The 23696-nt window shown below is 38.7% G+C and overlaps 3 protein-coding genes across 3 annotated transcripts; 2 read left to right on the forward strand and 1 right to left on the reverse strand.

The window, feature by feature from the left end:
- The first annotated feature begins 3 nt into the window (after positions 1–3).
- On the forward strand, positions 4–5626 carry LOC136250232 (uncharacterized). The gene is made up of 7 exons (XM_066042412.1): positions 4–877; positions 1241–1583; positions 1835–1928; positions 1974–2032; positions 2564–3242; positions 3964–4116; positions 5502–5626. The coding sequence occupies exons 2-5, from the start codon at positions 1374–1376 to the stop codon at positions 2798–2800; spliced, it is 600 nt and encodes a 199-aa protein (XP_065898484.1). The 5' UTR covers positions 4–877; positions 1241–1373; the 3' UTR covers positions 2801–3242; positions 3964–4116; positions 5502–5626.
- Positions 5627–6552: 926 nt separating this feature from the next.
- On the forward strand, positions 6553–16945 carry LOC136250233 (alpha-N-acetylglucosaminidase-like). Its single transcript, XM_066042413.1, has 3 exons — positions 6553–7740; positions 15413–15714; positions 15759–16945. Exons 1-3 carry the CDS (start codon positions 6678–6680, stop codon positions 16860–16862), a joined length of 2469 nt encoding a protein of 822 aa, XP_065898485.1. The 5' UTR covers positions 6553–6677; the 3' UTR covers positions 16863–16945.
- A 273-nt stretch (positions 16946–17218) lies between these two features.
- On the reverse strand, positions 17219–23577 carry LOC136250234 (platelet-activating factor acetylhydrolase-like). The gene is made up of 9 exons (XM_066042414.1): positions 23251–23577; positions 23039–23201; positions 18908–19037; positions 18711–18824; positions 18571–18662; positions 18342–18499; positions 18260–18290; positions 18070–18212; positions 17219–17441 (listed from the first exon to the last, which is right to left on the reverse strand). The coding sequence occupies exons 1-9, from the start codon at positions 23537–23539 to the stop codon at positions 17344–17346; spliced, it is 1218 nt and encodes a 405-aa protein (XP_065898486.1). The 5' UTR covers positions 23540–23577; the 3' UTR covers positions 17219–17343.
- Between the last annotated feature and the right edge of the window lie 119 nt (positions 23578–23696).

Consider the following 23696-nt stretch of genomic DNA (forward strand, 5'->3'; position numbering starts at 1 on the left):
ATTGTTCACCTATATTTGTTATTAGCTGACGAGTAGGGTATTCTATTTGTATAAAAACAATTGCGAGCAATGTACATAGTCACTGACTACTTACTATCAGTTTGAGAGTCAATATCCACCAGTTGCTTCATTTTAATGATGTTCTTATACCACTGCCAGTTCCAAGTGTTGATAAACAATAATGGCTGCTCCACTTTGTCTTCTATACCATCCTCCACTGGCATCATGTATGTGTCAAGGCCAATTCCCACTCTGTAAGGACAAATACATTTCTTGAAAGTTCCTGAATGGAACAGGAAAGTGAAGGGAAAGCTATTGCCTATCGAAATCGTTTATCATCAGCAAGAGCTGTCACTGTGGTAGCTCCACCAAATGAATGACCCATCATTGCAGTATGTACCAAGTCCAACTTGCCCTACATGTAACTAAACTAGTTGTATACTCCTTCAGGCTTCTACCTTAAACTGTTTAAAGTCAAAATCTGATTGTAGTAAGTTCTCAAACTCACCACTACTGTGAAGTTGATGGATAAAATCCAAACCTAGTAATATCTCCTTCCGTCGTATTGTCAACTAGATATATAGGAGCACATGAGTGCAGCAAGGCTCAACATGCATTTCCTAGCTACTTCTACTAATATTATAGCGAAGCTCACTTGGGGAACTCCGAAGGTATGTTCCTCTTCAAAAGATGACGGAGGCTTGTCATAAGGAATGATTCATAAATGATTCTCAGGAGAGTCAGACTGTATGGTCGATGACAGTGATAGCAATGATTGTGGGGAAGAAGGTGCCAGTAAAGTGTTACTTGTCAGGGGAAAGGTGGGTTGTGGAAAGACTTCTGCCATTTATGCTTGTGCCAACAAACTGGATACAAGGTGAGTGTGTGCTTAGTATTTTCTATAGTTGATATGTCGGGTGGAACCTAACCACTGTCTACTTTTAAAAATTTAGTTAAAGGAATAGTTCACAAAATAGTATTATGAATTCCTGATTGATAGTGGCTCACTTAATGCAGCCAATTGTTGTGTTAGAATAAGCCAAAAGTTTGAATAGCTTTGCAGACTGTGCTTTGTGATATGTACCCCAAAGTGTAAGTATGTTGTGTATTGGGTAAACTTTTGCCATTTATCAAAGGATGTCCTACTGTATTTGGTATGATACCTTCCAAGGGGGGAGGGGGGATTGTCATTTACTGTGCTAAATCACAACAGTTGTCACACATGACCCCTTTGTTATAGGTATTTGAAGTGAATTCATCCAGTAGGCGATCCAGCAGTCAGGTGATCTCCATACTCCAGGAAGCCACCCAATCACACCAAATTGTGACTCAACGAGCTACGAAACAATCCACTCTATCCCAGGGTGAAGGGGATGATGATGACAAAGTCCCTAATAAGACCCATATCAAAAAGCCCCAGCTTCCATACCATTGCATCATTCTTTAAGCCTGTGAAGGGGCCAGCTGCTGCAAAGGAAGGGGGAGGGGCTGAGAGTAAGGATACAGCTGGTACAGAATTGTCTCAGCAGTCTGAACACTTGCAAGTGACATTAGCTTTTCACAGTGTTATATTGGTAGAGGAGGTGCGTGTGTGTGTGTGCGTGTGTGCATGCATGTGTGTGTGCGTGCATGTGCATGTGTGTGTGTGTGTGGTATCAACACTGATTGGCCATTACTATAAAGCTCATAGCACCTAAATAATACAGGGGTGTCCCATTGTTGCATTGGATATAATAAAAATAATAAATAAGTGTGACCATGTACATAGCAGCCAAAGGCTTTGCCTTTATGTGGTGTGTATTTGTTAAGTGTTTGACCTCCCGTGTTATCACAGGTTGACATATTGTTTGAAGATGACAAAGGATTTTGGTCAGCAATGTATGACATTATCAACATGTCAAAGAGACCCATCATCTTAACTTGTAATGGTATGTCCTGTTTTTATAGTGATTGTGTTACTTGTGACCCCACAGACCCTCACCTGCAATTGGAATGTCACCACAATGTCATTGACATGTGTAGACCATCTGAGGTGAGTGTAATGTGTCTGTATATGTGTGTGTATATGCAGTGATAATAATTGTTTTGATCATTGAGTCTATGAAGTAGAGATATTGTAGTCTCTTCCTCAGTATTTGATTTTGTGTGTTTTATTATGCATCTTGTGTAGTGTGTATATACTACTAGGTGTATGGTGGTGCTATATATTCTTGTATTTATGAGGGTGTTGTACGTATGTGCTTTATAATGTGAGTTGTGGGGGCAGACATAGGTAGCCTTTTCTTCATTAGGCCACGTGTTTCTCATACACTATAGTTCAAAATGAAATTAACAATGCAGCGGGCAACTTTTTGTATCTGAAATAGATGAATGGAAGAGCTTGCGTGACTCAGAATGCAACATACTTACTCTGCTCTAGTGTAGACACCTACTAGTTTAAAATGGTGTTTTTAAGTGTTTTATGAATACCCATATTTCATTATGACATGAAAAATACAGTGATGTGGGTAGGGACAAGAAACTAATAATTAAACCTTAATGCTGTTATTGGTCTCAATTATAGCAAGAGCTTGTAAATCATCTCCAGGTGATAGCCCTGTCACATGACCTTCTGCTCCCAGGCATCTACGTTGTCAGCACTGCTCCAGTGTGGTTCCCGCCAAGTCATACACACTCTACATTTCTCCCTGTGTCATGCCAACACATCAGAACAAGACTCTACCCAAGATGTACCCAGTGCCTGGCCTGCATCTTTACTAGAACAAGAGATTATAGAAGCCAAGTCTCTACTGTTTCCTAATTTATTCCTGTCCAGTTTAATGGAACAGTTAAACACCTCACCCGTCGTTGAAAAAATTGCTATTCCGAACCTTGATCCAAAGACCTTGGCATTGTCATGGTAGTGAGTTCAGCCAGACAAAAGAATGTAAATATTTTAATTGTGACATAATATCGGATGCTTGTGATTGGCAATCCCACTGTGACATCATCAGAGGGAACAATGAGTAGTCATCAGTGTTAGATCCAAATGGTGCTCATTCCTGGTGGGAGGTTAGAGAACAGTCTTGTTTCCTGGCAACATCTCAAGAATCACTGAACCAGCTTGAAGTGGAGAAACTGGATAAACACAAGGAAGAAATGGCATCATTTATGGACAATATGACTGGCCAACATTTTGGGATTAAGGACCACTCAGATATGTTAAGAGAAGAAATGGTTGTTACCATGGAAAAGAAATGCAGGTACTTGTTTGTGAGGGAAACACCCAACCATTGCTCACGGCTTATTGTAATGTTTTATGGGTCTTGTGTGACCATGCCAGCATTTTCATTTCTTATATTCTTTTTAACGACATTTTAGTTGGATCTGTGGAGAGCTGTACCTGCTGTTGCACTAAATTTTGTTTTGATAGATGAGTATTTCAATGTTTAGCTTTGCAGGGATCTTCCCAGGTTTATAATGGTGGTGGTTACAAGAAACAGGGTAAGATTTTGGTTAAAATGTGGCCACCTAAGTTTGCACAAGTTAGAGGTCAGTTGTGGTAGCTATTTTATTTGAGGTCCTGACCACTGTGGGCACATCCCTGGCTTTGGGTTGGCTGTATTGTAAAGGATGCACCACTATACATTCTCTGCTCTTCCATGTGGATGATCTCAGTACTTGACAATAGAACCCCCTCACCTAGTGCACTTGAAATACTCCAATCAAACTTTCGTTATTTTTTTGGATTACGAAAGGTCCTATGTATTGTAGTCTGTTGATTTAGATACTGGACAGGCACATGATTGTACTTTAGCAGTTGGCATTAATGTTTATTTTGTGTTTGTTATATAACTGTTAGTGTTTCTAATTCCTTTAAAGAATCCATTATATGCTTCTTAGTATATTATCATGCTGTGATACCATGGTGGTGTCAATACTTCCACACACACTAATGGTTGCCATTGATGTTTTGTTGTGTAGGTGGTGTGGTGTGTTTAATCAGAGGACTTCAAATATTGTTCAAGATGATTTCACTCACTGTAAACTGTTACACTCTGCCATTGTAACAGACTATCTATCCCTCGTGAACCTGATGTGTAAATATGAAGAGGACAGAAAGGCCAAGCAACGACGGTAAGTGTAACACCATTTCCTCAAATAGTGTGTACTGTGCTTGTATGTATACTGTAAAGATAATGCTGAAGGAATAATCAGATATTCTAACTATTTGTTCAGAACAACTTGCTACTAACAACACACTATTTGTGTATTTGTTAATACTAAAATTGACACTGGATATAGTTGAAGTCTTATAATTACTGTAATTTGCTTTATAAAAATTTTTCATGAAAATTTTTTCTACACTGAACAAAGATAATTTTATATGCATGACTGCTCTATTAGAGTATCTTGATATTTTGTAGCTGAGCCATCACTGAATAAATATGCTACCTGTCTAATGTGTTCACTCTAGTGTCATTTGTGTACAAAGTGACCTGTATAATGTGGTTAATGATAGGAAACAAAGTGACTGGAATAAACTGCCATATATCCTACATATTTTGAGGGGCAAAATTTTCGAGGTCAAGCAATGTTACCTATTTTAAATTTTTCGTACGTTTACAAACAAAACAATCCCAAATGTATTAATGATATTCCGGACATCATTAAATTTTGTCTATTGTTTCTATTTGCAGACAACACCAAATGCATCAAAACTATCTCCTCACCACTAGATTCACTTAAACTTCAAGAAGACTTAAATAATTTAAACTTTTGGAGTACCCACTGGAATCTTCTATTCGGTCTATCAAAAATCTTTCTGCTATCTTTTAAAAGGAAATCTCCAACATCTTACAATATCGACACCTCCCAGATTTCTTGTGTTGATACATACAAAGATCTAGGAATTATGTTATCAAGCGACCTGTCATGGGATGCTCACTATAACCACATTATCTCCAAATCCTATCAGGTACTTGGACTTCTAAGAAGATCTTTCTCCCTACAAAATTATGTCCAAGCCAAATCTCGACTATATACCTCTCTTGTTAGATCCCAGTTTTTCTACTGCTCGGTCATCTGGAAACCCCACCTAATTAAGCACATTCAGCAACTCGAACGTGTTCAGAGGCGTGCAACTAAATACATTCTAAATGATTACTCTACTGACTACAAGTCTCGTCTTATTAATCTCCATATGCTACCCCTGATGTACATTCTTGATGTAAATGATGTGATGTTCTTTCTTAAAAATCTCCACAACCCCCACAATGGATTTGACATCAATAATTTCATTAAATTTGCAACTGGTCACACACGTCTAGCTTCTGGAAACAAGCTACTCCAAACAAGATCACCTGACAATTCCACTAGTAACTTTTATTTTAACCGGCTTCCTCGCATCTGGAATGCCCTTCCCATTATCAACTACCAGAACAACCCACTCAAGATAAAGGCCAAACTTTTAAAAATATTTAGGCTATACAGCATTGTACTTATTGTTATTACTGCTATAGGTTCCGACACTACCTTTCTGCTCGTGGTATACAAGAGACTACCATACCATCATTGTTACATCATTATGACCAGCTGACATGTTCACAGAGTAGTCACACCAGTAATATATAGCATCCATAGTGAATTGTAGCTACATTATTCTTGTCATTTTAATTTGTGTTCTTAATTGGTTTGTAACATATTTATTTTTAATATCTTCAACTGAAAATGGTACAGGTACTGGTACTAAATTTATGCAATCCTAACGCTCGTTTTGCATGGGAAGTACTATTACCTGGACTGGACTGGACTGGAATCTGGGCTCAAGTTTATTTCAGTATGTACTACACTCTCCCATGTTCATCAGCGTGCTAGCCAGTTTCTTGAAAAAGCTCTAATAGAACGCTCAGAATTTTCATGGCACATACTGAGTTAAGACAATATAGACTACCACCACAAATACTATTCATGATCAGTTGCATAAACAATGTTGGTGTAAAATGAAACAGTGTAAGGCATGTAGCACGAACTACTTCCACCACCAACTAACTTTCAGACACTAAGTTACTGTACACACATGTATTGGGCTGTAGGTACTGGTTGCATGCAGACCTTGCCACAAAGCAACAATAAATAAATAAAATGTGGGTGATTTTCATGGGTACAGCAATCTCCTCCTCTGCCTAATGGTTAATTGTCGGCCGCTAAGTCAACCACATGGCTTGGCCGGACAATAATAGTCCCAAGCCATGTGGTTGACTTAGTCTCGAGAAACAGATACTGTCCTTGTTTTGCCATCCTGACCTAATGACTGATAAAAGAAAGAAATGGAGACTAATCACCCACAAAAAAAAAAAAAATCACCCATATAGCTGTAAGCAATTAGCTAGACTCTAATAAAACAATCACGAACAATGGAAGAGATTGTTCTGTACTGCATGCCTTACACTGTTTTACTGCACCAACATAGCTACATGTTTATGCAAATCATGAATAGTACGCCATCTTCGTCGTTCTAGCCTATCAAATCGCATTACAGCTGAACTAAAGCGTCTGATTGGTCAGAAATGGAAAATGGCGTAGGGCCCGAAACTCTGGTGTTTGTCACTAACGCAGTGGGTGGGGTCTGGGCACGAGACTAGGAAATTCCGGACTTGAAGTGTCAACCAAAGCTGTACTGTGAACGTTGACAGAAAATGAAGTTTTTCTTTATGGTCGTCACTTTAATAGCAACGTCAACTATTTCACTTGCAGCAGACCCAGTTCGAGCAGTACAAGGTCTTATCCGGCGACTATTGGGAGAAGAGTACATATTACGATTCCATTACGAAGTGATCGAAATAGACCGGGGTCATGACGTGTTTGAAATCGACACTATCATGCGGTTCGGGATAGTACTACCAGTTCTACGCGGGAACAATGGAGTGGCGTTTGCCTCAGCTTTAAACTACTACCTCAAGTATTACTGTTATTGCTCGGTTAGTTGGGGAGAGGATGGATCAGGTGATCAATTGCAGCTACCTGAGCCACTCCCAACTGATTTTAGTAGAGCAAGACACGTGATGACAAAGTACAGATACTATATAAACCCGGTCACGTTCTCCTATTCCATGGTGTGGTGGGATATTGACAGGTGGACCAGAGAAATTGACTGGATGGCACTGAACGGTATAAACATGCCTCTTGCCTTCACAGGACAAGAATATGTTTGGAAGAAGTTTTACATGTCACTGGGTTTGAGTGATGCTGAGATTAATGAGTACTTTACAGGTCCTGCCTTTCTGGCATGGCAAAGGTTTGGTAACTTGAGAGGCTGGGGAGGACCACTGGATGATAGTTGGATTGACATTCAACGCGAGTTGCAGTTACAGATTTTAGAAAGGACTAGAGAATTTGGAATGATAAATGTGTTACCTGGATTTGCAGGATTTGTCCCTGAGGCCATTGTGCTTAAATATCCAGAGAGTAAATTCATGAAGAATCCTAACTGGGAACATTTCAATTCCACATATTCAGGGAATTATCTGCTGGAACCAACTGATCCATTATTTAAGGATTTAGGAAAGAAATACTATGAAATGTTAATAGCCGAATATGGTAATGACCACTTCTTCGGTATTGATACATACAATGAGTTCTACCCCTCATCAAATGACTCATCATTTCTTGTTGCCACTAATAAAGCTATATATAGCACAATGGCTGAAGTGGATACTGATGGGATCTATGTGTTGCAGTCTCTGCCATTCCAGAACTATGGTAAGTGTATAGTGAACCACATATTAATTTGGACACTCAAAAAATGCATATCCCTACATTTTACAGAGAGGTCTGATAGTAAGTACCCCTTAGTATAGTGAAACCTCAGTGTCTGGACCTCTTGGGGCCAGGGGTGGTCCATAAGTCTGGAAAGTCCATATCTTTGAAACTGTATAAATAACCTTAAAAAATAGCATATAGAATTTTTTAAATATCAACTACCCTAATAGAACAGTCACTACTCTAATAGAGCAGTCATTTCTGTAGTTCAGTTAACCAAGAATCCGGATAAGTGGAGTCCAGATAATTGAGGTTCCACTGTACTGTAACAATATTTGGCCTGGCTGCATAAATGGTCCGACCACACCATCTGTGACAACATGAATAGTCCAACCTGAACATAAATAGTCTGGACTAAACTTCTTCAGTTACTGCTTCATGCCATAAGCTTGTAACTGTTTCACTCATGACTGGTGACTACCATTTGATGAGGTGATTGCTAGCTAATTGGCAAGCTAATCAGTGATCTCTCATATATACTGTAATTTTCCTTCGTTCAATCTGCTTGCTGCTGCTGCTGCCGCCTCTGTGATGCGGTATAGCTAGTCACTTTTATGCATGTAACTAGTAACCATGCTGTAAAAATTGGAACACCTTGTGGTGCACATATTTCCGTTGTAACTAGTTACACATTGACTAGCATAGCTTAGCTTTTTAATAACTTCAGTTTTGGCTGTTAAACCTTAAGCCCGCATAATCCAGAAAACTGGATTTGATTAAAAAAATTGAAAACGCACAATACTTCTGCCAATTTACATAGGCGGTTACAAACTCTCATTAAGTGTTCATCTGATCACTTTGAAAAACAGATTTTATTAGGCAAAGAGTATAAGCTATCTGCCTGTATATAAACTTTCAACATACAAACAAGGAACTCACCCACTATTAAAGATTGAATCATTTTGCGTCCTACGTTTGTATCGTCATTGTGCTCATCCGACAGTGACGTTATCACGTGATATCTATATATCAACTGAATCGCCATCACGTGAGGAGTAACATGACACCAAGCAAAAGTCGATACGACGAAGTACAGCCGAGTTATGGCCTTTTGTACATCGTTATGTGAAGAAGGAAGACAGAGGGATAGTTCTTTTACACTTTCAAAGTGAAGCGAGTATCTCTGGGTTGGATGGACACAACGAAGTATGGGACCATTCAAACCTAGGTGAGTAAGATGGTGCTTGTCGTTTTTAGATAACTTTAACAGTTTTTGTGGTATAGAGTTTAGTTTTACAAGGCATGCATGCAATCCAGTTTACTGGACTATGCATTTTCAGTGCTTGCATTTTATAAAACAGCTGCTGGTTTAAGGGTTAAAAGTTCTCTGTGGAAAATGATAAATTCAGCTGCTTATTTATTACTTTGTAGTACAAAACTATTAAAGTATCAGGAAACTAGAAAAAATGTATATACTTGCATGGTAGCCTGAACAGTTAGTTACAGGGGAAACCTGTTAGCCAGTTATGTAGTTTATGGGTCATTCCATGTCAAATCAACAAGGAATTTAGGGTCACCTCTCGGATCTTGACGAAACTTGGTGTGTTTGTAGTACCTGTCGTGCTTATCTCTCATAAAAAAATTTAGCTCCATCCCGTAGTTTCTGATTTATGAAATATTTTGAATATTTCATGAAAAATTGGTCCATCTCTAGTTACAAAATCGACTGTAACTTCACACTGTGTAAATATTTTTAAACGCAACTTTCACCAATGAAAGACTGTTGATCGACCTTTCTAGTGATCCCTAAATTAAGGGATATGTACTTAAGTATGGTTAATATATACTTTATTGAAAACTTTGATCCTTTATATTTCAAAAAAGGCTGTTTGAAATTCTTCGATTTTTTTATGTGAATGATGATTGGGTCATGGTCTATGTTTGATATTAATTGGATATTAATGTATAGCACCAAAGCATCAACCCTTTCTAGCAAATCCAAAATGGTCCTTATTAGACAGGTTGACTTTAAATTACAAATCTGACCACCATGTGTCCATAAACATGTGTCCATAAACATATCACGTGAATGTTGTACCATCTCTTCAGAAATATCTTCTTTATCAAGTTGAATCCCCACTGTAGTGGACTTTGCCCTATTTATGTTGCATATGTGACTGCATAGGTATGTATAACAGAACTCCTCAACCTTGATAACCAGGACGTCTGTTTATACTCCCACTCTAGTAATGTACATACCTTTGAACCAAGATACTTTTGTGACCTCTGTAATATGAGCACTTTATTATGGTCCTAGGAATGGAGGGGTTTTACCATATACATGCATTGTTTGCACCTTAATATGTGAAATTAATTTTATATTTGTGACCACTTTGAAGATCAAGACAATAATTCATGCACATACTCACACAATAGGTAAACATGCTGACCACATTTTCATGTGTATTTAACATTTGCCTGTACTGATCTTCAAAGCGTAAATGTAAATACTTTGAAAAAGCATTTAATAATAATTATTAAATGCTTTTTCAAAGTATTTACATTTACGCTTTGAAGATCAGTACAGGCAAATGTTAAATTATTGCAATACTCTATAAATCACACATGAGGTGCAAGCAAGTGTTAATAATATATAAAAACTCTTGGTACAAGTAATGCACCTAACGTACTGCATTCAGTGTGACTTCTATTCCCTGGACCATTGATAGTGTTCATTTTTAAGAAACCACAGACCTCTTGGGTCCAAATGTACGTACTTTTATAAAGTGAGATCATGAATGGCTATCAACAGCCCGGGTATCCTTTTTGTGGAGGTCTGTTGTACTTATGCAACCATGTACGTACCTTGAATTGTGTAGAGTGGGGTTACATATGTAAGTGCAATATGGTGGGATTAGACTTAATAAATAAGGTGTTTAAGAAGAGATGGTACCGCATTCACATGTTTATGGATACATGGTAATCTCATTTAAAGTCCACCTTCCAATAAGGACCGTTTTTGGATTTGCTAGAAAGGGTTGATTCTTTGGTGTTATACATTGATATCCAATAATTAAAGAAGTATAAATCAACTGCAGCATATAACTGGTCTTTCAATACAGGTGGTCACTAATACAGATTGCACTGTACCTAGACACCTTCACTCTGTAAGACAAACTTAGCATGGCCTTATTGTGAGTGGTTATTAGAGGTGTACGCTCCCATACAGCAATAATAGACTACAAATTCCACTGCACACCACAACATAATTCATTATATCTCTTGAGCCCATTGTGGTCCCACCACAAAAATTTTATCAAAACATAAACCATGACCCAATCATTATTCACAAAACAATTCGAAGAATTTCAAACAGCCTTTTTTGAAATATAAAGGATTAAAGTTTTTAATAAAGTATTTTTGAACCATAATTAAGTAGATATCCCATAATTTAGGGATCACTAGAAAGGTCGATCAACAGCCTTCCATCAGTAAAAATTGTGTTTAAAAATATGTACACAGTGTGAAGTTAGTCGATTTTGTAACTAGATGGACCAATTTTTCATAAAATATTCAAAACATTTGTGGTCATAAATCAGAAACTACGGGATGTATGGAGCTAAAAATTTGCATGAGTGATAAGTACCACAGGTACTACAAACACACTAAGTTCCATCAAAATCCGAGAGGTGACCCTAAATTCCTTGTTGATTTGACATGGAATGACCCTTATAAAAGTGATATTTAACTGGGATTAGTAACCCACTTCATTTGCATACTTATTCTGACATGACTGGAGCAAACGGAAGGATTTGCAAATTGGAGTCCACAATCTTGCAGTGTTGTCTATAGACACAGTGTCCCAAATAGCTCTATTTAGAGTTCACTGACTGCTCTATTAGGATATGTCGATCTTTTACTGTATAACAAGTAAGGATTTAATATGGCACCGTTTTTCTGCCTATTATTGCAGCATATGCATGGGAAATTCTACAGCCACACATGGGGCCAGGGCCATGCGTGGTAAAAACCATGGGCAATACATGAAGAACACAGTGTGATTATTTAGCCATTACACTTAAAGACCACACAACTACGGTGCAAATTATACAGGAGTTATTCATACAATGCCATGAGCTAGCCATAATCCCATAACCAGCTACCTAGCTGCCACCATAGATAATGTATGCGTTCCTACTGGATTGGAAACGCCAGTTAAATTATTTTCCTATCCTAGTTACGGTGCGCCAATACATTGGGAAATTTGTTGAGTGGCTGTTTGGCTTTCTCTTGCTTGTTTGAAGGCCGGTTCGAAGGTGTGGACATTCCTTTTACATTGTTTATTGTGTTGCGTTGTGTACTGAACGAGAACACAGCGTGTCTGTGGGTACTGGGAGAAATATTGTTTGCGACAGGTGACAATGGCAGGTACGCACCAGCTAATAATTCAACAGCAGTACTAATAGCCAACTTCTCGTCACCGCATTTACACAACCAAAGAAATGTGTGATACATTGAAATAAATTTTAAGCTACAGTACTGTTCAGCTTGAGCTAAACAATAGCACAAAGTAGTGCCTGTTTTCTGAAGTTTTATCGAAGCAGTGGAAATATACAGCGAAGCAGTGAATATCTAGCTAGCCTATTACACTCTACCTGCTACAAGTATAGTGTAAACAGCAGCAAAGAAACAATGCTACACTTTCTGTTTCTTCAGGAAATTTGCACAACCGTTTCGAAACACCATATTTCACCTTTGAACCTGTATTTTCTTACGCTATTGTTTACTGCTCTCCAGCGTCCCTACCCAGTCCAGCCTCCAACTAGTGTAGGTGGTAACTAACCCAACTGTAAACAACAAACACTAATTTGCTGGTTATAAGAACAGCGAAATCTTCCACCTGTCGAGGCCATAAAGTTTGCGCGCAGCGAAACGAGGATAGCCCATGACGTCACTATGTAAATAATACGGGCGTTTCCAATCCATGTGACATACATTATCTATGCTGCCACCAGCGTAGTTGATGAATACCTAGGCATGAGGTATTTAAGAGAGCAGAGTATGTAATGTGGCAGACTATAGGTGGACTGTTTGTGTTCAGCTCGGACCATTTATGCACTGGCATGGATGGTTCACCAGGTGGACCAGTTTTGCAAGCTTCCTCCCTCCCCACCCCACACACACACACACACACACACACACACACACACACACACACACACACACACACACACACACACACACACACACACACACACACACCTTACTGTTTATGCATCAACAGTACTATACATAAGCTGGCTTGTAAATTAGGACACTGATTAATTCTATTAGAGTACAGCTTTTTCAACCAGGCTTTTGAAGGCCACACCATTTTTCACAACTTGGCTGTGAATTATTTTTGTTAGTTACTGAGCAGCTAGCGCCGCTGTAGCTACAGCTGGAGTGAAGACTCCACTTGAGGAGAGCCCTCCCAGCTCGTTAAGGAATCTCCTATAGTGTGCGCAGATCTAGTAATGATGAAGGGTAAAACCAAAGGTGGCAGCAATTTTTATAGAATTTTTTGCAAAGTGTGCAAAAAGGAATTAAGCTCCCTTAGACCCTTTAACAGTTGCATATCTACACCCGGGCATTTGCCCAGGCATCAGCTCACCTTGCCCGTGCATCAGAAAATTTTCTGGCACTACAGCCGCGCATGAAAATACACTGTTAACAATTAATTAATTACAATTCTATCCACTAGGGCACCATTGACTGTAGCGAATGCTGCAGCAAATTCTTTTGCATGGAAAATAAGTGCTGTGCATTTAATTAAGAGTCTGACTTCTAACGAGTTACTATATTTAAATCTGAAAAATGGAGATGTGCCCGCCCAAAATAAATAGTGCCGATTTGTAGTCTCATCAAAGTGATGATAGTTTGGAGTTTGCCTGTATATAAACCAGAGATGGACCGATACCACTTTTTACCGATATTTCCGATACCAGTATTTGTACTGAAATTATTTGCCGATACCGATACCGATACTATACATTGAAGCCTAGACAAGTTTATTATAGAAATTTCATTGTTGTGATACATAGCTAGCTATTAAAATATCACAGTAATTGATTGATCCCAGTTCAATCAAGTTTTAAAATATTCATTGTATAACAGCTAAACATGATAAAAACATCATTGTGGATTACTAATTTCTTGATTTGAGGTAGTTTTCTTGTAAGCTTATTGATAAGGCAATTAATTGCGTGGGCGGCCGATAATTGTAGTTTGTTACAGCTTTTCAACCAAACCTTTTCATGAAAAAGCAAGCCAACTAGTCATAAACTTATTTCTTGAGGAACAACTGCATTACCATTTAAATACAAAGGATTCATGTGCTCTAATATATTAGAATACACATGGAGCAGTTGCAGCAATACTTGGAAAAGGGTGACAAAGGCTTTGTTTCGCTACTTTGTTAGTTCAACTAAGTTACTGATTAGCTCAACTAAGTTATTAGCTACTGGAAACTTAGCTAGAGATGGTTTAATAAAAGTGGTGAGTGTCTACTGTGGTATCTGTACCTTGTATTACCGATACCGATCCGATACTGGTATCAGTCCACCTTTAATATAGACTACACGAAGTGGAAATACTCAAGATGACTAGCTGTTTGGCTACTCAGGTAGAGGTCTAATATTGAATAATCAGTGCCCAAATTTATTGTGATAGCTACAACTACGATGAAGGGATGTCAAGGGAATAATGTGAGCTATACTTTGTCTGTAGGACAGGGTGTGGTGGTAGAGTTAGTGGGGAATGGATGCCCCTACTGAGTAGATGAACCAGTGTCATGACGGTTTTGTGATCCCCACAAGTACGAGTCAGCCTGAGTGCAAGAAATCTATTGGCTCAGTAGTATTGTTCATTATGAGTTGGAAGTATCCTTTTGTATGGCATGTGATGCTGCAGTCCCACAATCGATACATGCATCGTAGCTAGAGACTAGTGTGGAGTGATTGTAGACTGATAAGCTATTCACAGATAAGAGTTAATAACTGTAGTTAGCCATGCCATGCACTTGAAAACAACAATTTGATGAATGCACGTATGAACCCACGCAGGTTGTTCACTGGACTAGGTGTACAGGTAAATGGGTTTGCCTGGGCATCATGCTGGGCTAGATATGTTCCTGCCCATAGGTGGTGAAGATAGGGGGGCCATGGCCCCCCCACTTTTATGGGACAAGAAAGAAAAGATTGAGATACTCTAATAGAACAGTCAGGATCTGGATACTCTAGTAGAGCAGTCACAGTATTCAAAAAAGGAGTGTAGCAAGGTACTTAGCTACATATGTGTAGTTGTAAATAAGGAGATATAATTAGCGGAGAGCAGCTATTGTCAGCAGGTAGTGACTTTTTTTTTAGTCTTCAACTTACAGCTGGCCTGCTCCTGCCCCTTAAGGTTTTAGAAGGCCTTTTCTTGCAAATGTAGCTGCAAATTTAATCAAATTTACTGTAGTGCAAAAAATGGAGAAGGAACCATGGAGCTATCCATGTTGTTTTGTTTCTTCCTGTCAATATACCCACGGTGTGGCATGCCGGCATTCTTGGCCACATGACACACTACCATATATCTTGATTGTATTATAGTTGTTAATGTTATGTGTATAATAGTATTATGGTTCTTTTAGTGGCATTCTGGGATCTGGACGCCATTCAAACCTTCTTATCAGCAGTCCCCGATGACAAGATGATAGTCTTGGACGTCAGTTCCATCAGTAACCCTGCCTGGCTGAAGACTAACTCATTTTATGGAAAGCCATTCGTATACTGCCTGCAGAACAACTTTGGAGGAACGAGAGGCATCTATGGTTACCTAGAGGCGATAGGCTCTGACCCCCTTGATGCAGCTGGTTATAAAGGCAGTACCTTTGTTGGCATTGGATTAACTCCTGAGGCAATTGAACAAAATCCAGTGGTGTTTGACTTAATGGTATGTATGGTAGTAGTATAATCTGCTCTATCTCTGTGTTTTAGAGTGAGATGGGTTGGAGGGAGTGGAAAGTTGATCCTCATGTATGGATTGAAGCATATGCATTGAGGAGATATGGAGACATTGGTGGCAGCATTGGAGATAACCTGAAGACAGCTTGGAGTAAACTGCTCAGTTGTTGTTACAGCTATTACTACTCAACAAAGTTTAAATCCCTTGTAGAGCGTGCCCCAGTTATTTCCATGGATACCTCCTACTGGATTGGATGGCAAGACACTACTACTATGGTGGAAGCACTTGGATTGTTGTTGTCTGGCCACAATAACGCCACCTTAAGAGATGTGGGTCCCTATCAGTATGATGTAGTAGATGTTACCAGACAAGCTATTGTCAACCTCTTTACTGATGTACATGTAACATTTGGGCTTGCTTATAAGAAGTATCAATTATATAAAAAGAACAGCAGCTTAGAGTTTATGCAACTCTCCAACACGCTGTTTGAAATGATTAAAGATCTGGACACTCTACTGGCATCTAATGAAAACTTTCTTCTTGGCAGATGGATTGAAGCTGCCCGTAACTCAGCCAAAAACAAGTCTACGTCTGTGCAAGATTTGTATGAGTTTAATGCTCGTAATCAGATCACAATGTGGGGCTACCACCAGAACATTGAAGACTATGCCAGCAAGCAGTGGGCTGGACTAGTGGGGGACTACTACTTGAGAAGATGGAAGCTACTGAGTAGATACATGTTAGAATCTATCATGAATGGCACTGATCTAGACTCTAATGCTTATGAGAAAGAGAGATTTATACTGGAAAGTTCATGGGGTGAAGAGCACACAAAGTATCCCACGAGTCCAGTTGGCAATCCTATTGATGTGGCTTACCAGCTGTACAAGAAATACGTGACTGTTGAAGACTCCTCAGTTACTTACAAAGTCCTAGCTAATAGTGACATGGAGCTAACAGAGTTAGGTCTGTTTGGTTACAACTACCAGGCATGGACCCGTGACATTAATCAGTTGCGATTCATATGTAATGTCAACCCTACCTGTGTGGGGTTTAATTCACTAGCTATTGCATACAACTTCACAGGACCTATATCTGCTACAACTGGTGTTACTTTGTACTTGAAACAAGCCTAACTTGTGTAATAAATGAACACATATTTTAAGATGAAATTTTGTGTGAATCAAATGTGTGGCAGCGCATGCTGCTGTATAGCCAACTGCCTAATTGTGTATTATTCCATACAGCAGTATAGTATGATATCAGTGTAAAGAATTCTGTCAATATAATTATACACTGTACACAGCATACTTTGACATGTTGATTTGATGAGTTTTCTGCCTTTTAAAGATTTAACAGATTTACCATGCTTTTTCACAATCTCATGTACTGGTATACAGTTTTTAGCAGAGTAGCAGAAGAGAAAATTCTGCTGTGCATATAGACTTGCTTGATTCCGTTTATTCTAGATCATTCAATGTTCATTGTTCACCTATTTTTAATTCATATTATATTGCTTTTATTCCAGTTATATTATGTTTCAATCATTTTGATAATAAACACTTTGTTATAGCTGATGTCACACATGATAACTACAAGTATAAATCCAAATTCTTCTTATGATTTTGACTCGATCTCCACATTAGTACCATGATACACTATTCCTGAACTGTCTGTGTCACTCTCATCAAGGTCTTTGACTGGGTAAGTGGAGTCTGGAAATTTCAAATAATTATACATCCTAGCTGTGTAGACTTGTAAGTAATGCAACAACCTGTTGACATAGCACATGCTGGCAGATCATTACACCAGGTATGGTTGCAGATTCACATATCATCAAGGATGAGAGTGGGAAATTATTTCATTATGAAAATTGATGTACTATATGATCAAGTCATTTCACATAAAAATGAACCCTAGTGGAGTTATGCATAGACTATAGCTATAGTAACATTAATAGGCACACACAGTTGTGCCTGCATGACTGTTTTAATAGAGCACATGACTGCTTTATTAGAGATCACAATCTTTCAATTGGTTTGGAGTGACTACTTGTGTAATTTCTTTCACCCAGAAGATAGTACATCATCAATATAGTGGAATGACTTAATTGTTACTCATCACCACATGACCACCTCTTCAATGAATATTTACTTGTCTTTTGTAATTTTGTTTTGCTGTGCTCTATTGTTTCTTGTTGATACGTATACATGCTTTTGTTCTTGTTCAGTTACGTAGACAGCTTTACTATAAAGAATGGATTTTCAGTTCTGAGTAACAGGACTGAGTAAACTAATATAAATATCATTTTCCTTGTGTATGCTATCACATTTACCAACTTACCATTCCACAGGTGTCTGTTTAGAAATGCAACACACAATTTCATATTAGCTGTATGAATGTTAGCCAAATCTGGATTTACTGAGCTCAGTGGGGTACTCATATAGACAAATCCAACATCACTCTGGTCCTCATGATATGACCCCCTAACACCAACATCATATCAGATCACATGACACAATGATATACATACCGAAGTGTTATTAGCTGACGAGTAGGGTATTCTATTAGTATAAAACAATTGCGAGCAATGTACATAGTCACTGACTACTTACTATCAGTTTGAGAGTCAACATCCACCAGTTGCTTCATTTTAATGATGTTCTTATACCACTGCCAGTTCCAAGTGTTGATAAACAATAATGGCTGCTCCACCTTGTCTTCTATACCATCCTCCACTGGCATCATGTATGTGTCAAGGCCAATGCCCACTCTGTAAGGACAAATACATTTCTTGAAAGTGCCTGAATGGAACAGGAAAGTGAAGGGAAAGCTATTGCCTACCGAAATCGTTTATCATCAGCAAGAGCTGTCACTGTGGTAGCTCCACCAAATGAATGACCCATCATTGCAGTATGTACCAAGTCCAACTTGCCCTACATAATATGTAACTAAACTAGTTGTATACTCCTTCAGGTTTCTACCTTAAACTGTTTAAAGTCAAAATCTGATTGTAACAAGTTCTCAAACTCACCACTACCATCAAGTTGATGGATAAAATCCAAACCTAGTAATATCTCCTTCCGTCGTATTGTCAACTAGATATATAGGAGCACATGAGTGCAGCAAGGCTCAACATGCATTTCCTAGCTACTTCTACTAATATTATAGCGAAGCTCACCTGGGGAACTCTAAAGGTATGTTCCTCTTCAAAAGATGATGGAGGCTTGTCATAAGGAATCCAGTGGTCCACAAACTCTTCTGAGCCATTTTTTCTATGCTTTGTGTAACAGTAGCCAGCTGAATGGTCCCTGTAGTTGAAGAATACGACTAGCTACTTCATCATTTCTCAACAAAGTGCAACACGGACAAAAATGCCTATTCTACCAAGGATAACTGATTTCAGGAGTACTCTGTGAGTTTCTAATTGCTTCATGCATCTTGAGTGCATCTCAAGTTCTCTAACAGGCTATATTTGATGTATAGCACTCGTGGCAGTGCACACACACACAGACACACACACCAGCACTGGTACCTGTCCTATTATGCAGGATACACTCCAGAATTTTCTACACACTATGGACTGGCCAGCCTTTAACACAGAATTTATACAATGGTGCACTGTGCAAGCTTTGTGGTGATCAGGTTTATACCCTTTTTATAATGAAGTTAATATCAAAAACAATAAAGTTTTGAAAAAGAAAAATTTCTTAATTGGCTGCATTCACCAGTGAGGGTCCTGATACACATATAATGGGTACTTTTTTGTATGGCTAAATTTTCAAAAGAAATAGTCAACTTGCAAACATTTTGAAATAATTATATTCAAAATGTCATAGCGTTTGGCACACTGCCCTCCTAAATTGAGCTTGAGACTATACTTTGTATTAAAATGAAACCATGAAGTCACATGTCAAGCTCTCATATCACGATGCTTTCTATTCATGGATTTGGGCACACCTTGTGTAGGTGAGACAATCTGGACTCTGATTGTGGAGAGAAGCTACACTGTCACTGTGAACACTTGGTACAGAATCTGGTCTACCCCCGCAACAACCTGCATGTGTGCTGTCCCTGATTAAACTAGCAACTATGGTTGATAATGTCGAAGGGTATTTCTCATATGACACAGAACTTATAAAACAAAACTGTGGCATTTACTGTACATCAAGTAAATGTTGTTCTATAATGTGAAGTCAGCTGCATACTGTGCATCCCACAAACAAAATAATAATATATCCTCCTTAGGCCACTTATTGTTAATTTTGTTTCAGATCCCTGCCCACATTGCTATGTCTCACCACTTAAATTTGTTCATTATTAGTTTCCACCATTTTCATCATCTCAATGTTTAATGATTGTATAGAAGTTATAAACAAACTTGCTTACACAACTAGGCATACAGAAAAGAAAGGAAGGCTAGATGGGCTAAATACCAACCCTGATGTCAGGAGAAGGGACTCTAACCCTTTCACTTCTCAATATGTTGTTCGAGATACTCTTACAGGGCATTCAGCTAACTCTAATAAAACAGTCAGGTCCTGAGGTACATGTAAGACTGTAATGAATAAATGAGCCACCTGCCCGCATTACTTTCTGCTCTGAAACATAAAGTTAACAATAAGTAGCCTTATATATTATTGCTCAAACTGTATTGAATTAAAAGCACACAATTAGCTATAAATTGTGATTAAAATCTTGTGTCTGGAACCTCAAGCTCATGAAGTATATCAATAGAAAAATAGAGTGTAGACTCTGTAGAACATTCTAAAGTAGGTAGTCCCACATTGCAGTATAGTTGTATTTTATTGTACGGCAGTACTTATACCATAGAAGTGTGGTTTGCTTCTATACATTATGGTGAGACCCACTCTAGCGGTCAGAGCTAGCACACTGCCCGGTATAACCATTCTTAGCCCATGCCATGTAATAATAATGCAACAGACTTTGAAACTGATACAGGAAAAAGTGCAACGCCCATAATTATGTGTGCTGCACAACAGCACACACTACTTGGAGCAGACCCAAGGGCTAAACCCCTCTTTCAGTGCCAGATTTAAAAATCATACCCAGTAGTCCTGCAGTACTTCATTGTACCAATGGTGGAAACTGATGAAACCAATCTTAATACGTAGATTGCTTTAATGTGGTTTATTAGAGATCATGATGCCTGGTGGATAACTACACCTGTAGTTAATCAGTCTGACTCTGATAAGGCAATGATTTTAACTGATCATGCTATAAATGTGCTAGGTTAGCATAAACTGCTGAATAGTTGATGTTTGCTACGTTTTGTGTGATTTTTAAAGAACATGATGTAGGCAAATGATCTCCTTAGTTTACTGAAGTGCTAGATTAAATATCTGAAGATACTTTATGGATTGTTGACCTCAAGAAAAGAACCAAGAATATGTCGTAGAAAACTAAGGGAGGAGGCTGGACTAGAATCCCATACGAGGTTGTATATCTTATGAGTGAAGGTGCTCCAGGGGAGTCAGCAGTGAGAAGTCAAGCTACACAGAGTAAGCCACGCCACCAGGAATTTTCAGACACTCGTACGCAGAAACTATAAAACATATTCTCTTGAATTTTGCATCGTTGTTAGCTTAGACCCTTATCAACTAGCACACCATGTTTTATAGGATTTCCTCAAGGATTGTGTGTTTGGTGGGGCATTAAGTCTATATCCAAATCGCATGATGTTTTGGCCAAAAGTACTGATTTTCGGACCACACCTTGCAAAGCACAGGAAATGCAAAAAATTTTAATGCAATTATGCATGTGGCTAGGATAGTGACTCAAGGTCTAACCCACCAAGTATCAGCTTATAAATCAACACTACACCTCTGATATTATTAAATGTATGAGCACATGTAGGCCAATTGAATTTTGGTAATTTATTAGTGCATATAACTACTGATGGAATTTATGAGCAAATTTAACACCAAAGTAAATCATTTTGAGTGTTTAGTATGCGTTATGATGATCTGTAGCTGGACTGCTACCAAACTAGCTATACACTGAGAGTCAGAACACCTGCTACAAAGCCACAAGCAAACCCCATTTCAGTAAAATCTCTACTTGGAATATTCTCACAGAATAATGAAGTATGAAAGCATTTTGAATGGAATTTCCACTGCAGCTATAAGTGACTGTTCTATTAGAGTAGTTGATATATTCCTGACTGCTTTATTAGAGTATCTATTTATTCACTAAAATCTTGGTTTCTCGCAGTAATTTAACCTATCAGTAATACTAATTTTAGTGAATAAATTGAGATAGTCTAATAAAGCAGTCAGGATATTTCAACTACTCTAATAGAACAGTCACTGAAATCCCATTTCAAAATGCTTCCATACTGTATCATTCTTCAGGGGCGGATCCAGAGTTTGGAAAGAGGGGGGAAACCTTGCTGAAAAACAGTTGAAGACCAAAAAAAAAAAAAAGGTCACAACAATAATAGTTACTTATCCTTTACCAAATATATTATATCACGTATGTTATGTAAAATAAAATCCTATTTATAGCTTCATAAGTAAGTTGCACTGCTTCATGAACATTGTGACTGCTTTATTAGAGTAATTGACTGCTCTATTAGAGTATCTCGATCTTGTATGCAATTTCTTGAAGGGGGGGATTTGGGGCATCCTGGATCCGCCATTGTTCTTCATATGAGATTATTCCAAGTGAATACTTTACTGAAAAAAGTATGCTTTTGGCTTTGCAGCAGGTGCTCTAACTCTTCATGTGCAGCTAGTTTGGGAGCAGCCCAACTACAGATCGTCATAAAACAGACAAAGCACACAAAATTATTTGCTTTGATGTATATGGTGTCAAACAGATTTGCTCATAAATTCCATCAGCAGTTATATGCACCAATAAATGACCGAAATTTGATTGGCCTACATGTGCTCATACATTTAATAATATCTGAGGTGTAGTGTTGATTTATAAGTTGATACTTGGTGGGCTAGACCTTGAGTGACTACCCTAGTTATATGCACAATTACATTATAATCTTTTCATTTCCTGTGTTTTGTGAGGTTTGGTCCGAAAACAGGTACTTTTAGCCAAAACATCATGTGTGTGATAGACTTAATTCCTCGCCAAACACACAGTCCTTGAAGAAATACAAAACTTGGCGTGCTGGTTGGTGAGGGTCTAAGCTAACAACGATGCAAAGGTCAAGAGAATACGTTTTATAGTTTCTGTGTACAAGCTCGAGCGTCCGAAAATTCCTGATGGCTGAACATCAGTGGCTTACTCTACAACACACACACACACACACACACACACACACACACACACACACCTGTGCTCTATCGCAGCTACCAAGTAGCCATGAGAGGCAAGGTCACAACAAACAGCCGAGTATAGTGTTCTCATTCCTGCCACTCCATGTGAGAACATTATCACTGGTAGCGGAGTAGATGTTGTCACTGGTGCTCCATGTAGTGCTGGCATCTTTTGACCTCCTGTTATCACAAAGCTGAGTATTGATAGCAGGCTCACTGTATTTCTTACCCAATAACATATTAGTTAATGGCCCCAATACTCCAGCTGCAAAGTACGGAAACCTTTTGTACAATAAAAACCCAGTGGAATATGAGTTATCAGGTAGCCAGGGCGGGTAGTGATATCCCGAGTCCGGGGTGGCCTCAGTTGGATAGTAGAGACGGAACAGTAGTCCACTATCGTCTCCTTTACACAGTGGCATCACGTCCACACATCCTACCTGGTGTGGACCACTCGGTACGGGTAGACCGATACCTTGCAACATCCCAGATTGTCTCCATCCGGGATTAACAGCCATGCGAGCACCACAATCGATATTATTTCTGTGAACGTCGTTTAGCCACTCCCTCATTTTAGCTTTTGTGTCACGTGTAGATCTATGTCTACTAAGAAGTGACGTTGCAAGATGGTGCATATCAAACCAAGTCTGCAATCATTAACACGTTGCCACAGAC

The sequence above is a fragment of the Dysidea avara genome, chromosome 3 (genome assembly GCF_963678975.1).
Source record: "Dysidea avara chromosome 3, odDysAvar1.4, whole genome shotgun sequence".
Classification (NCBI taxonomy): Eukaryota; Metazoa; Porifera; class Demospongiae; order Dictyoceratida; family Dysideidae; genus Dysidea; species Dysidea avara.

What these genes read in the sequence shown, in the direction of transcription:
- LOC136250232 (XM_066042412.1), top strand. Translation starts at nt 1,374, where the DNA reads ATGATGATGACAAAGTCCCTAATAAGACCCATATCAAAAAGCCCCAGC. An exon ending in GTGTTATATTGGTAGAGGAG is followed by an intron (nt 1,584 to 1,834) that starts GTGCGTGTGTGT and finishes GTGTTATCACAG; the next exon opens with GTTGACATATTGTTTGAAGA. An exon ending in ACATGTGTAGACCATCTGAG is followed by an intron (nt 2,033 to 2,563) that starts GTGAGTGTAATG and finishes TCTCAATTATAG; the next exon opens with CAAGAGCTTGTAAATCATCT.
- LOC136250233 (XM_066042413.1), top strand. Translation starts at nt 6,678, where the DNA reads ATGAAGTTTTTCTTTATGGTCGTCACTTTAATAGCAACGTCAACTATT. An exon ending in TCTGCCATTCCAGAACTATG is followed by an intron (nt 7,741 to 15,412) that starts GTAAGTGTATAG and finishes TGGTTCTTTTAG; the next exon opens with TGGCATTCTGGGATCTGGAC. An exon ending in CAGTGGTGTTTGACTTAATG is followed by an intron (nt 15,715 to 15,758) that starts GTATGTATGGTA and finishes TCTGTGTTTTAG; the next exon opens with AGTGAGATGGGTTGGAGGGA.
- LOC136250234 (XM_066042414.1), bottom strand. Translation starts at nt 23,539, where the DNA reads ATGGCTGTTAATCCCGGATGGAGACAATCTGGGATGTTGCAAGGTATC. An exon ending in GTAGCTGCGATAGAGCACAG is followed by an intron (nt 19,038 to 23,038) that starts GTGTGTGTGTGT and finishes CTTCAACTACAG; the next exon opens with GGACCATTCAGCTGGCTACT. An exon ending in GCTGATGATAAACGATTTCG is followed by an intron (nt 18,500 to 18,570) that starts GTAGGCAATAGC and finishes TTGTCCTTACAG; the next exon opens with AGTGGGCATTGGCCTTGACA.